General features: G+C 41.1%; 1 protein-coding gene and 1 non-coding gene across 2 annotated transcripts; one reads left to right on the forward strand and one right to left on the reverse strand.

Moving 5' to 3' along the window:
* Positions 1-3,730: 3,730 nt before the first annotated feature.
* Positions 3,731-5,858, reverse strand: LOC131264782 (sodium channel protein Nach). Its single transcript, XM_058267049.1, has 8 exons — positions 5,575-5,858; positions 5,212-5,481; positions 5,035-5,140; positions 4,441-4,623; positions 4,292-4,379; positions 4,079-4,209; positions 3,913-4,009; positions 3,731-3,852 (listed from the first exon to the last, which is right to left on the reverse strand). Exons 1-8 carry the CDS (start codon positions 5,856-5,858, stop codon positions 3,731-3,733), a joined length of 1,281 nt encoding a protein of 426 aa, XP_058123032.1.
* Positions 4,821-4,902, forward strand: Trnas-aga (transfer RNA serine (anticodon AGA)). The gene has a single exon. It is a non-coding gene; the product is annotated as a tRNA-Ser (tRNA).
* Positions 5,859-14,826: the final 8,968 nt, after the last annotated feature.

Consider the following 14,826-nt stretch of genomic DNA (forward strand, 5'->3'; position numbering starts at 1 on the left):
ATCGAGCTCCAAACCGCGATCGCGAGATTCGAAACCAGTGCGTAGTGGAGTGGATGTAGTGTTTTACGGTGGCTGGTGCTTTTCTCACAAGGTCTCCCCACCACGGCTCGCTTTGATTTCAGCAGATATCAAGCTTCGCGCCAACAAAGAACGGTGAGCGGTTGGAAAATCCGATCCAAAGGCTGCGAGTCGACGTCATTTCGGGCAACATACAAGCGGACTCGTTCAATCCGCGGCCATCGCACATATGTAGGCACTATATCTCTTTTCCACCCACAGGCAGCGAACGCGTTGTAGCGATGAGGCAATCTTCTGGGAGTGTTTTTGATGCTTTCAGACATGCCTGCGCAGCCTTCTCTGCTCGCAATGACCCGCGCACATCGCGACTTTCCACGATCGACGTAAGGCTTTGTATTCAACTGTACCTAAGCCGCCTAGGTTTCCTTGCAAATGCACCGTTGACTACCAAAGCTCGCGTTTTCGGCATGCACACTTATTCGTTGAGCTTTGCGATCGTGCGAGCTTTTCGCGGTGATGCTCTGAACGATGGGTTTTGGGCCAGGTTTCTCTCTGCCTGCCATGGTTGTTTTTCTTCTCCGTGGGGCACGCTCGATCAACCGTGATTGCGCACGTGTCGGAAGCTATTGTGACTTTGGAATCGGTGGATATTGCGCAGAAATTATCACAATGAGAAGGTTCACAGCGCACGGGGTTACGTCGACCTCGTGTTCAACTTTCAATGGTGATTAACGTGCTCTAATCAAAGAGAGTAAGCAAATCCATTCGCAACGGCATTTTTATGTATCAGCAATATCATTAATTAATCTAAGGCAAGCCAAAGTTTCACCAACTATGGCAGAGTATGGCCCCTTGTAAACACAGTGCTAAATAAAAAGCTAGACAATAATTGACACAACCAATTACAGGTGAAACGATCAATTCAGCAAAAACATTAACAAAAAAGAAAAGTAAACGAAAAAAAGATTAAACTAACTCTACATGAACCCACAGAAAAACAAAAGGTTTCAGCCTGTAACATGTGAAAAAAATGTTAATACATGAATGAATTCATATGAAAATAAATTAATAGTTCATAATGATAAATTAAAATAATATAATATTGTAAAATTGTTATCAAGAAACTTCCCTTTTTGTCTTGAGGAGCTATCTTCTTCTTCTTCTTCGTTTCGTCGAGGATTTACTCCAGTACGGCTATTGAATCCAGCTTCCTGGGCCTTCGCAAGCTAACCTGGAGACATAGACCTCTTTAGGTTAAGGACTGGCAACTAAAGGCCATATGTCCTGATTTTCTGTGGTTTTCGATTTTCTGTAGGCGTCGCCTTTTGACTGCCACCATGCGGCCAGGAGCACTGCTAGCCAACCACGCTAGTGCGCAGTCAAAATGCGGCTGTTCACCCGCCGTAACGAAAGGAATATTTCCTTTCGTTTGTCAGATCGCACGAAACTCGTGATCCGCTTGATTACTCAAACAGCACGAGATGTGCGTCGGCTAGGATTTCTCTGACTTGAGCTATCTATGTAATGAAAACCATAAAAGAAAAATTCAAAACGTCAAAACAAAAATTAAACATTAAATTACAAAGTTGAACCAATCGGAAACTTTGCAATAAAGTTTCGTGATGTATGCATCAATACAATGTTTTGAATCTTAACAAAGTAATTTAAACTCCTTCGTCCTCTTCTTTTTGTTACCAAGAATTTACCTTAGAGCTTCATTATAACTGTTGACAAATCTAATCTGTTTGGTCAATTTATTAAATTACAGACAGACATGTAGTGCTAGTGTTATTTTTCCCTTTCCTTTGTAGCAGCAAATATTTAATAGATTATCAACACAAAGCCCAGGGTTGAAACTTTGTTTTCAAACCAAATAAACCAAAGCTCCTGCCAACCACGGAAGGTCGAACATATTGTCCAAATATTCGCAACTATTGGAAGGCCACTCCAGTGGCAGCCAGCTGGATAATATATTCGATGTGAACAAAATACACTGCTCCACTCCAATATTCTCTTTCGCACACATACACACACACACACATCCATAAACTCTCCTCATCCCACCAAACCGGATGCAGACAGGATCGGATCGGCAACGACGAGGTGCCCAAAACCGACAATGATGATTGAAAATCGATTGACTATCGACCAAGCCACAAACGCAAAAGCCAGACATCAGCAAAGATAAAGAAAACATCAAGCGGTACTGGGCGCTGGGAAAAATCGAACGAAACCGTATTGCGCTTATCGGACTCATTGCCGGTTCGGGAGTCAGTTTGTTGCTTTTCCTGCATCTGAATCCCGGCGTCCGGAACGCATTTTCTTCGAGCTCGTGCGAGTTTTCATCCAGACCGTTGTCTTGGCAGGTTTCTTTCTTCACTTTCTGTTTCATTTCTCGTATCGCTGAATAGCGTTAATGATGCGTGCACACGAATTTTGTTGCTGATGTTCGATTCGGTGGTGCAAATTGTAGTGTACACCAACGGTGATGGTTACTATAGATGATGTATTTTTTTTTTCTTCATCCCAACGAGCCAAGCGATTTTTATTGCAAAATAGTGATGTGCATAAATCAATAGCATTCCCGTGAACAAATCGTCTAAAGAAATCGCACAGGACGAACAGCCGTCCAAAAGATAAAAATCTGGTTTTTCTTTGTGCTAGATAAAAGAGTAACATGCTTAAAAAATTGCTTCATTTTGTATTTTTTTTTTCATTAGCTGATTTAAAACTCGTGCGTGGAGCATAGTTATTGAATTAAAGAACTTGTACTGCATATTCCTTCGGGATTTGTTTTTTATTCTATTGTATTAAACGAAGTAACTTGTGAAACTATTATGAAAAACAATCATTTTTACGTTCTAATTCTGAATCTTATTTATAATCCATCAATTTAAAAACATACAAAATAGTTAGTTTTTCCTTCTGTGTGGTTAGATGTTGTTGTAATTTACCATCAGTTACATTTTGGATAATTTTCTCTAACATGAACGAACCAAAGCAGAGTATTTTTAAATAATATTTATGCCTCGCAAAAGGTTCACCTCCTACCACGGCAACTCTGACTTTATTTTCTCCCAATTCAAAAACTTGTGATGGCCAAGAACATTTTATAGCCCTGCATTGAATCCCATTCACCGCATTGGCCACTTCCGCTAATCGATTTCGCGAACAACCTCTATGAAATCGACCTTTTGGGAGTTTTCCTGATGCAATTAAATCTTCCACATTACCACTTACGCGAAGTGTGTTGAACTGGCATGTTCGACGTGTATCATTGTAAAACGTACATGGCATTAAATGTCATATAAGCCAAGGTAGTGAAACGGAGTATAAAATTATTGTTGGCCATTCAATTGATGACAAAGCTTAGGAACTTTGTTCATGTTTAAAACCACCGTCATTTCTGATGCTAAGATTGTAATTGAGATGTACGTACATAATTAACATTTGTCTTGCGTGTTTGAAGTATGTTATAGGTATTATAAACGTAGAAAACATGAAAATTTAACATAAAGTTTTGAGCACACACGGTCTTTTGTCGCTGTCATCAGTTCCGTTTTGAGACGTAAACCGGGGACGGTATGTATAGCATTGCTCGTGGCCGTTATGAACAACGGGTTAATGGCTTCCTAATGGTAAACAATTTTTATAGAACGTAATGTTTTGTTTTTTTTTCCTAAGATGTACTCTTTGCATTGTGATAATACATTCATTGCTGATGTAAACGTTCGTACACTTTTTTTGTCACATACTCCAGGATGAAGAAAGCCACCTCCACAAAGCTGATAAAACTACATCCGAGAAAAAGTGCTGCACTACCACCGAAGGCAACTGAAATGAAAACGTGCTTAGTTAAAAGATAGTAAACAATGAATTCTCCGGAAAATGTACCGATCAGGTTGCTTAGATCGTACAGAACGTCACGCTTCATTCGCATCCTTGGATAGATGATCTGTGTTTCCAGCTTGCTGTTGGCCTGTTCCAGTACCTGTTGCAACAAAGCTTATGAGTGGCCCTTAACCTTCAACGGACTGGGACTGAATTTCCCCTAGCTTACCTTTTTCTTCACCGACACTTGCCGCAGAGAGAGGGACTCGCAAAGCTGCGGGCAGACACAAGTATCGTTGGGCGTATACCAGTTCTTGCGCGACAAGCAGTATAGGCCGGCCGGGTTGCAGATTCGCTTCCCTACATTGGTGTTTGCAAAAAGAATGAGGTACAAATTTTCATTATTAATAGTGCGAATCATTATACCACTCTGGAGACCTACCTATATTGTAGAAGAAGGGAACACACTTGCACATCTTTAGTGCGGCCTCGATCCGGCAGTTTATTCGACACAAATTGATGGTGTAAACCTTTCTTGCAGGAAAGTGGACGATAAGTGGCGTATTTCCGGTACAGGATATGCATACTTACGCTGAAATAGGGGAGACGTTCGTTCGGCAGGCGACATTTGCGCCGACGGGGCGACAACTGCTTGAGGGCCTTCGATGCGACCACCTGTTCCACCGAAAGTGTCGAGCTGATGATGTCGTGCTCGCCGAGTGTGTAATGGATCGGACTATCGCCCGTCATCACGTCCTGCTCGATATGAATGTACTGGAAAGGGAACATGTTTGAGAAAGTGAGGATCACTAATCTAATAATTGTATGAACAACACGATTATCGTAATCTATCAAATTTTTTCATGAAAAGATATAAACTTAAAACAGCTTTATGGCGAATATCAATCTTACAGAAACATCTAAATAATAGATTGCATACAAACATTCTTACTACTACACTCAATCAGCCAGCAGTCGTGGCCGAGTGGTTAAGGCGTCTGACTAGAAATCAGATTCCCTCTGGGAGCGTAGGTTCGAATCCTACCGACTGCGTGCTCAAAAACCTCTTTTATTTATTCCCTTGCCATGTTTTAATACCATTAATGCAAGTTTTTCTTGTTGTATGTAAGTTTTTTGCACACCTTTTTTAAACTAAACCAATAGTCTTATGCAATCGGCACTTACCACGTCGTTTCTTTTCGATTCCACATGACTCATCGCCACCATCGTTCGACAAACGTCCAGCGTGAAGCAATCAGGGGATTTCTCCTTCGAATAGTTTCCCAGCGAGCTAATCGTCAATGGTTAAGAGAACTAGTTAAGATCACTTCCATATTGTACTCGTACCAAATCGGTGCCTACCGAAGGCTGTCGGGACGCTGGAAGCGATAGAGCATCGTCGAGGAGTAACAGATGCCGACCTCGGTCAGGACGGGCGCAAACGTTTTCCAGGGTGACGTCAGCGGATCGTTCATTTCGCGCACCAACGAGAGGATATCGATCTTGGCCAGTGACGTATCGTTTGCGTACTCCTCAAAGTCGGCTAAGCTGTCGAACCGGGCGCGGTTCACCGTCAGCAGGTAATTCCGGTAGTGATTGTATCTTGTGTGGTTGCTGTCCACGTCCCAGTAGCTGTCGAAGTTCGACAATAGTTGGGAATTGTATGAAAATATGAACGAGTGAACGTTAAATCATCAAGAATTAAAATTGATTAAAGTATCTCACCGCTTCAGCAGCTGTTCCAGCTTCTGCTCGTTGACGTGGTCGGAGCAGACGGTGGCGGCCGGCGGTCGAAACACCCAGTTAAGGTAGTTCGTCTCGACGTTCAGCACGGTCGCGTTCTCATTGAAGCGCTCCCAGTGACTGTTGCAGATGCTGACCGAGCAGACGACGGACACGGTCAGCATTACCAGCCAGAACACCTTCTCCAGCAAGTTCGTACGCTGGCGCACCAGGTGGGAAAGGCCGTGGATGGACGATTCGCTCGCGAAGGTATACAGCAGATCCATAATTCCACCGGACTTCCTACTAGACGGAGGATAAGATTCGAACTGACCAAAATTAGGAAGCAGTAAAATGTAGAGCTTACGTTTACGATTTTATCAACACAAATTAATTTTTAATGTTCGGTGCATTTGATAATGGGCGATGAAATTTGCGTGGCCATGTTACTATTTCAAGCCAATTATTTAATTGAAATTTCAAGACGTTATTCTGTTGAATGTTTTAGTTTGTTTTGTTTTTAGTATAGTTGATATAACTTTCAGCTTGACGTTTTTTATAATAACTCAAGCATCATCCCATTGTCCTGTCACACCTTAAACTGTACAATGAAAATGCATTAATGTAAATGAAACGACGTTTTTCGGAAGCTAATCGAAAATGCATGCCATTCTGCAGCCCATAATTATGAATGACCACACGAACGACACGTTCACCGCTAATCCAAAGCATTCACTTCGGTGGGGTTTTCACCTTCGTCACTGAAAGACGTCACGGTGCAATCCGGTGTCGAAGTTATGCTGTAACGGTTTCGTCCAAATTAATGTTCTGTGCTTCAGCATGAGCAAAAGGGCGAAGGAAAAAATGCATCGAAGTAGCAGCAAATGTGCTTCTTAACGGAATGCAGTCGTTGCAGTTTGTTGATGAAGTCGGCAGAAGGGAATGATTGATTTACTGCATTATGCAATCGAGAAGACCGTCTTTAATGGAAAATAGTAAAAGGGCTTTTGGAAATGGTGATGGTTTTGATTTCGCGTACATACAACTATCTGTCAGCAAGTAATTATAAGCATTAATTTAAAATGCCATGGCTGTAGATAAGAGACATCTCTTTTGACAAACAGATATTTCATAAAATCTGCAAAATATGTTTAGTTGTTTACATTATCCATGAAAATCTCTATTGATCAGTATAAAACATATAAATGTATTAGAGCTTCCCAATCAACAGTTTCATTTTATTTGATTTGAAATCTAATGCATTCAATTTCTAAAACAACAAAACTGTAGAACTTCGGGTCAATATGACCACGTTAGGTCAAAATATCGCTTTGTATCAACGCACACAAATTTTAAAGTTATTTTTTGTTGTATATGGACTTTTCTGTAACTGGAATTAAACTGTTTTGGGATATGTCATTAGAAAATTAACAAGATGATCAACTATAACAACAACATGTATTTATTAGTTTAGTAAAGCGGAATATACAGCGGGATATTGTTATTGGGATATAATGAGATATTGGAATATTATTTTGGCAGCAATAAAAAGAAATAAAGCGTTCTATAACGATTATGACTATGAAAGAATAACATGAGCTATTCGTTTATGACAAAAGAAATTCTTAAAGAAAGTTTTCCTTGAGAACCAGAAACAGCACATTGAAACTAATAAAAACAAACGCTTCTAGGTTCGCAAACACTGTAACAAACAATGATGAACCAAATAAAATAGACCATCAAACTATATTTTAAGAACTGGATGATGTTGTTTTTGGAGAAGGTTTTATAAATATTGGAAAATTTAAAATAAAATAAATCAAGAAGGAAAAATACCTACTTGCATTCCGAGCTCACAACACACTGCTTCGAACTGAACTGAAACATGATGACGCAGGTGTGGAAATGTATGAAAAATGTTTCAAGTGGTACTAAACCTTCCCAAAACTACTTCCTCACTTACCAAAGAATAGGGTGTTGCTCCGGTTGCCATCATTATGCCGTTTTCCAGATAATGAACTCTTAGCACACACGCTACGAAGCCGTCCTCCGGCGCTCGTCATAGCTGGAAGGAGTGCAGGGTGTCTATTTAGACCCGTGTCAGCCTTCGATACTTGAGGAGGATGACTTCTTCCCCCGGCTGAAGCTGTCCGTCCGGCTAGAGTCCGTGTGGCTAGAAAGCATTAAATGAGCCATGACGTTACTTCTTGAGCAAAAGATGAGTCCACTAACTCCCCTACGCGCACGGTCCACCAATGCAGCCAGGTCTACCCTTCCATGTGGACTTAAGTGCGGTCGGTCTGACGACACTTCGTGCTTTCGCAAGCGTTTGCGTGAAGAAGGTCGGCCTTTTGCGCTAGCCTCCCCTAGCGAAGGGAAAGCAATTGAAGGGTTTTCCACGCCGCCCCGAGGGAGTAAATGTGTGTACCAAACGCGGCCATATATCATGCCTTCGGTGCACACCTCCGAAGAGGAAAAGTACAATAGGAAAGAATGGCCATATGTTCGCTGTTTGGATACTGGCGGGAAGAGAAAAAGAAAGAAGTCTCTATTAGCAAGGAGCATTGGCAGGATTACATCGGACGACAAAGGTCACCCGAAAGCGGAGTGAGCCGGCAGTGGCTTTCGTTTTTCATCGCACAGGGCTCATCTTACCGGGGAGGTTTGATAAATCACACACCCGCCAACCTAGCCGGAGCGTGCATGGAAAGCAGGCCGGGTAAAGGTGGCTAGGCTCCGGTATCGGGTGGTTCCAACAAAGACTCGCTGCACGCACGAGATGAAGAAACCAAGGCGTCTCTAAACGAGTGAGAAAAACGGAGGAGTCGAGCAAGTAAAAAGTGAGATCATAAAGCGGTTATTTGTTGGCTGTTGGTTGGAGGGAAAATTAAAATTAACTTCTTTAATTACAAACCACATCCGACACCCAGGGGGTTCCGCCTGCATGGGCTGCTGGCTTTCGAGCTAGTCGGGCAAACCGAACGACCCCCGACCACGTGCGGCGGTTATTATTGATAACGGTTCCGATAACAATGATAGATGGTGTGTCTTAGGCGTTGGCGAAAAATCGCGCGCCCGAGAGACCTGGCGGCAGGAATTAGCCGGATCATCCGATACTTTCTCATATTAGCCCGGTCCGAGATTGTGGCCCATGGCTACCCTCGGTATGGAGTCTAATTTGCAGGCGCCAGCTGTATCGAAGGGGGCTTGTAAAGTATCCTGTTTTTCACTTTCCCACCACCAGCAAGTCAAAGTAATGTACAGGAAGTAATAATTTGGCCAATGCGTGCGTAGGAAGAACCGTCGGTTATAAAATCGTTCGAATATGGACCCGAAGAGTTCAGAAGTTCGTCACTGTCGGAACGGGTCAGCAACGGTTTTTCTTTAAAAACAAAACCCGGCAGGAGCTCCTGTCATCGTGACAAAGCGAATAAAATATTCGAGTCGTGCAAACCTATAGACTGAAAGTTTTGTTTACGAAAAGTGAGTGGATTAAAACATAAATAGTTTTCCCCAAAGTGCCTCCAAGTTGTGAAGTCCTTAGACTGTACCGTAGCGAAACAAAGAAAGTTAAAATACTGAACGAAATCGAAGCTAAAACGTAAGATTCTTATAACATAGAGTGCCTTATTTTGTTCAATTCATATCTGAGCCATAGTATACATAATGCTACAACATCGTGTCAAAAATATTGAAATGATTTTCTTTACAATAACAAAATGAAATACTGCTACAGCTGTTCAAAGTTAATTTCCATGATATGTGTTTGTAAAGCAAATGCTCGCTTAATTTATTAAAACTAGCATTGTCATAAAGAACTGCTTATATTACAAAGCAAATACATACTCTGAAGTCGTTGTCCATGTTTAGGTTATAAATAGAAAACATTTGATTTGAAATATTTTCTAGACCTGTGTAACGAACAAATTGTTCTAAATTTACGAGATTTCATGAAACAATCGTGTATTGAAAGTACAGTTATATTGCATTTTACCTTCTTCGCTTTCGATAAATTGTTCATGAAAACTTGTTTTAATGTACCGTTATTACCTTCTTATTGTATGTATATTTCATTTTTATCCGTACGGTTGTGCGTTTCTTGTAACGGTTATCATTTGAAGTGTGTTCGTTAAACAAACTACTCCCAAACGTCTACACCAACAAAAACGTTCCAAATCAATGGAACACGCGACAAATCTAAGCGATTGTCGCTCAAACTTTGATAGCATCAGTTCTTTGCCCCAAACCCTGGCGTGAAAGCAATCAAGTTTGAATGACGACAATAAACATATCCTTCTTGTCATGATGTTCCGCGTCTATGGCCGTCTATTTCACTGTAATCTCTTCCCCCTTCCGTGGTATTTGGAAATATGAATGATTTATGACACAATTCTCTCCCCATCCGGATCCATTTGGGTGACTGAAAGCACGTGTCGTCACTTTATTTGCGTTGCATCTTCAGCGCGCTGTGATCAAAATGTGGGCAGCTCAGATTGAGTCAACTGAACAACTCGAACGAATGATTGTTGCAAAGAAGTGATGGAGAAGGAACCTGGCAAATCTATCTCGGTTGTCGAAAAGATTTTATTTACATTTTTCTAGAAGAACGAGATGAGTTCGAACCATTTTCAAAACCCTTAACCTCCGGCTAATGGCCATACCTTTTCACAATCATTCCGGTAGCTTTTCGAACTATAGCAATTTGAAGGGCACCGCCAGTCAAAACTATTCGTTGCACTGCGCTGCTACCGGAATGCATTTGCAAGCAGCACTGCACCGGTTGAGGTGGAGCAATCTGCAACCTTACCTAGCACGCTTTCCCTCACTCGGACGCGTTTGAAACAAGGCACATTCACAAATTCGTTCCTTGGCATCGAAACCATCGCTTTAGGTATTCTATGGCGAAAATCAGCGAGAAGCGAAAGGAAAACGACGATCGATTGAACGTAAGGAGAAAAAAGAAGTGTTGGCATTGGAAGTGGATGCACTAAAAGTGCACTACAACACGCCTGCAGTCGGAAGGAAACTTATGCTTACTCACCTACTTTTGCAACTACTCTTCCTACCTGAAACGGGAGTGGTTGTTCCCGCAGTCCTTGGGGTGCACTAAATCTCGATCTTGGATCGCAGGAGCGGCCATCGGTCACTCGGGAGGTTCGGAGGTGACTCTCTCGATGACCTTCCAACATGGAGAAACATGATGATAAAACGCCCCGTTCTTCTTTTCGTTCCAAGCAACGGTTGCTTCGATGTACTTGAAACTTTACAATAAAATTATAAATCTCATCAGCACACATTCCTGCTGCCTTGGGAAACTTTGAAGACTAAGTGCGCCGAAAGCCCACGCAGAAGCTCTCTCTCTCTCACACACACACACAAACGCTCGCCCAAACGAAGGATCGCTACCCAAATGCGCAGCGGAGTTCATCTTTTGACTTTCCGACAATGGAGCAAAGACAACGCAACATGTAGAAATGAAAAGAAAATCCATCCTGGAAGCGGCTTGGGAACGAAGAGTGTATGACACTGTTTGGGAACATTTTCATTGTTCCCTGCACGGGAACCTTCAGTAAGATGGCCGTACGTAATTGGGAAGGTGTCCCTGCACGAGTCTCACACCCTGCATTTACCTCTCTGTCGCTCTAAGGGTTGGTGTTAGTCGATCGAGACCCAAGCCAACCAATGCCCAGCACCGTGTCAGCACAAAGAGCACAATGTCATATGAAAACACCTTCCCTCCCCGACGATGTTGGAGGGAAAGGAAAACCCCGGTGAAAAGTTCATCCTGTCCTGTATACGGAGCTAGTTTATGGACGATGTCCAAGTGCGACCATGTGTTCGACGCTCGTAAAAAGAGTGTCAGCCAAATCTGAGTAGAAAAGTTTCCTTTTTAATGTCCTCGCACCCACGCATCGTCATGTGTGGATGTGTGCGGCTGTAAACATTCAATGGGTACGAGTTTGGGAAATTTATGAGATGTCTGTGTTTCTTTTTTTCATTTCAACTTCACCAGAGTAGCCGCAAAATGAAAACGGCACTTTAAATAAATTCTCATGAGCATTAGCGTGTTTATGTGGCTAGCAAATTGATGAAATCGGCAGTTTAGTTGCGTGAAAAACTCATCATCTGTTATTTTCGGCCGGTTTATTATCCGACAGTCTATAGGCTTGTACTTTGCGAGATTCTTTTTTGAAGCATAAGTTACTGTAGCTGCCAGCAATTTGTGACCAATTCGTTGGAACTGCTAGAAACACTTAGTGTGTCATCAAAACGATGAGTAAATTTATAGTTGAATTGCTTCAGAGCATTTACCAAAATAAAACACTATTCAGCGAAGGAGGCTAGAGCTCGCTACTGCTATTTTTACAGCTTTACGAAATTGAAAAACATACAAATTTATTCCATTAATACAACTGAAGCATCGTAACGTAAAATGAAAGTTAAAGTATAGCGAAAAATATAGAGCAGATAAATTTATCTGAAAACATTGAACAAACCGGTCACAAAATAAAAAGAATTAGTTGTAGTTCAAAATAACCAAACAAAGCAACGACAAAGTTTTGAATATTGATAAAACTAGAAGTTCTTGATCTACAAAACAGTATTTTAAACATTGTATCATTTTGTTGAATTCCAACTGTCTATTAAATTATCATGTTCTTCTAAACTATAGTGAAATGTTTTCATTTTTAGTTTCTCAACCTTCTTTTACTCTTATTTTTGGAGCGCTACACTTGAATGGAAAACTGTTTTATTTTGAAGAATAAAATTAGTAAAGCCAGTAACCGTGGTTCCGTCAAGCACGTTGCTCAATTTTCGTAATCATAATTAGCAATAGCTCAAAAGAATCACCGGGAAATACTTCCATTTTCCCAAGCTTCAGCTGCATTTTCTCCATCTGTTAACGACCACAGAACGAGCACCCATCCCCCTTCATCGCGACCTTCACTGAGTATTTGAGCCGAGAGTTGCGCTGCAAATGAAAGTTTGGAGAACGATAAAGTTTTCCTTCGACGGCCTCCGACGTCCCTGTGCTAACCATACGTGCATTGGAAAAGCATGGGAGCTGCTTAGGGACAGCGAAAAAAACCCCAGCGAACCGAACGAGTCCCAAACACGTCCTTCACCGTGACGTGTTTCCCCGTGCGGAAGTAGAACAATCTCCGCCACTATCGGCCACAAAACGAGTTATATGCACGGCTTTTCACGTACACCGTTCGAGTTTGGCAACAGTCGACGGCAACAGGTTTTCTGCTCCAGGAGAAACGTGAAGCTACCTTACGAGATTGAGTTTATTTTTATTATTATTACTTTTTTTTGTAATAACCTGCGAAATTTCTTTTTCATTTTGATTTCAAACTCCCCTTCATTGATGATGCGCTTTCCTTTTCGCTCGCAAATATAAGCTGCGAGGATAAGCTGCGAAGCGTGCCGGCTCGATCCTGACGGTTAACTGCTTGCGACAGGTTTCTCAAAAAAGACGTGCTCCGCCTTCAGAAAAATTTGACCCATCCACCACACCGGGGTTGCTTCTCGATTTTGTTTAAAGATTGTTCATAATTTACTTTGCACAAAGTTTTCACGCGTGCCTCAAGGAACAGTGAAGCTTAACAATCTTCCAGCAGGAGAAAGCTGCTACTTGTTGCTCCCAGCTTGTTGAGGGAAAATAATACGTTGCTCGATAATGCAGTTGACACCCGCTTTTCACCTACGTTTATTACACTAACCGAGTAAGGCGATCCATTTGCTCGTACTTAGATTTAGCAAAAGTCGTTTGGTAAAGTTTTCTACTCGATTTTTGGGATCCGTTTCGTTTTCTTTTTTCTTCCATACGCTGTAACAGTCTTCGATGGCCAACACCCTGGTCTTGGCTGACCAAGTGTAGGCGCTTTTCCGAGCCTATTAATGTTTTATTTTGTTTGCTTGTGTATGAAATGTGATAACTGAGAGTGGGGGAATTGTTTTCGAGCCTCGTATCGCCCGATGGACGCTGATCAAAAGTGATGTGAAGGATTTTCACGGATTAGATTTCCCAAAATATCAGTATTTGGTATGTATTTTTATTGCTCCCTCACATTTGAGGCCAATTTTATTTAGTTTGCTTATGATGGAGGCGCCTAGTACAAACAGCGGGTACAAAATATTACAGCACCTTCCACAGTAGATTTTGAACACGAAATTTTTAATCTATGGATTGGAGGTCGGCAAAGTTCGACCCGCGGGCCAAATTCAGCTGAATCTACCCAGCCCGTAAGAAAATATTAGAGCTTCATACAAAAAAAAAACCATTTCAATTTTTATCGAATTTGATCACGATGTCAGGTTTGTTTTCTTCCCAAAAATGAAGATTAAATTTTGTCAATACCAGGTGACTTTCTCGTATACTTTTCGTTCGTTTTTTTTCTATCGTACTCGCATTATTGAGCGTTCTCAAATTTCCTAGTCTCGTGAGTCTCGTCCAAAATCCGACGGCAATAACACGTTTACTTTGCATCCAAAATAGCTTCATTCAATGCAATTTCCATAAACATTACGACATAAAATAAAGCTTACAATATTAAAAACTTCTCGAAGCTGAATTATTTTAGTTACTGAGAGTACGCCAGTAAATCCAAGATACTTTAATTTATTAGAGTAGAAGATTAATTTCAAGCACAATTGAAAAAAATTTAACATTTTATCTTTTATTATTTTTATGTAACTTTAGTATTTAGAAAGTTAATCAAGGGTACCAGTTTAGAAACATTAAATTATCGTTTAAGGTATCCGGTTCGCGCTGTCCGTTTCATTTTAATCATCTGGCCGATTTTAGGAAATGCATGCCAATCCCTGCTATAAATTCAAAAATTAATTAGGAAGTTAAATTCTGTGCATTGTTAAAATGATATTGAAAATATAATTTACATTTTTGACGACTGAACATTTTTAAACATTTTCAAAACCAATCAACTGACAAAGAAATGGTTTCTGATTAATGCAAACAAAAGTGAATTCGAAATAAACAAATTTCATTCTTCTCCAATGAGGAATACCATCAATACATCATTTAGAATGAAGAGGTTTTGTGAGCGCAAAAAAGTTCTTGAAAACACGTGAAATTGTTTGCCAGTCTGTTGTTAAACCAAGATCAACATTCTCATTCTTTGCAACATCGTTTACAACACCGCTTCAGTACAGTGTCTGGTTAGTTTTTACCACAGGAACTGGCGAATGAATGTCATGGCAAAAGATAAGTAGTGCTCAGAAGAAAAACAT

This window comes from Anopheles coustani, chromosome 2 (assembly GCF_943734705.1).
Source record: "Anopheles coustani chromosome 2, idAnoCousDA_361_x.2, whole genome shotgun sequence".
NCBI lineage: Eukaryota > Metazoa > Arthropoda > Insecta > Diptera > Culicidae > Anopheles > Anopheles coustani.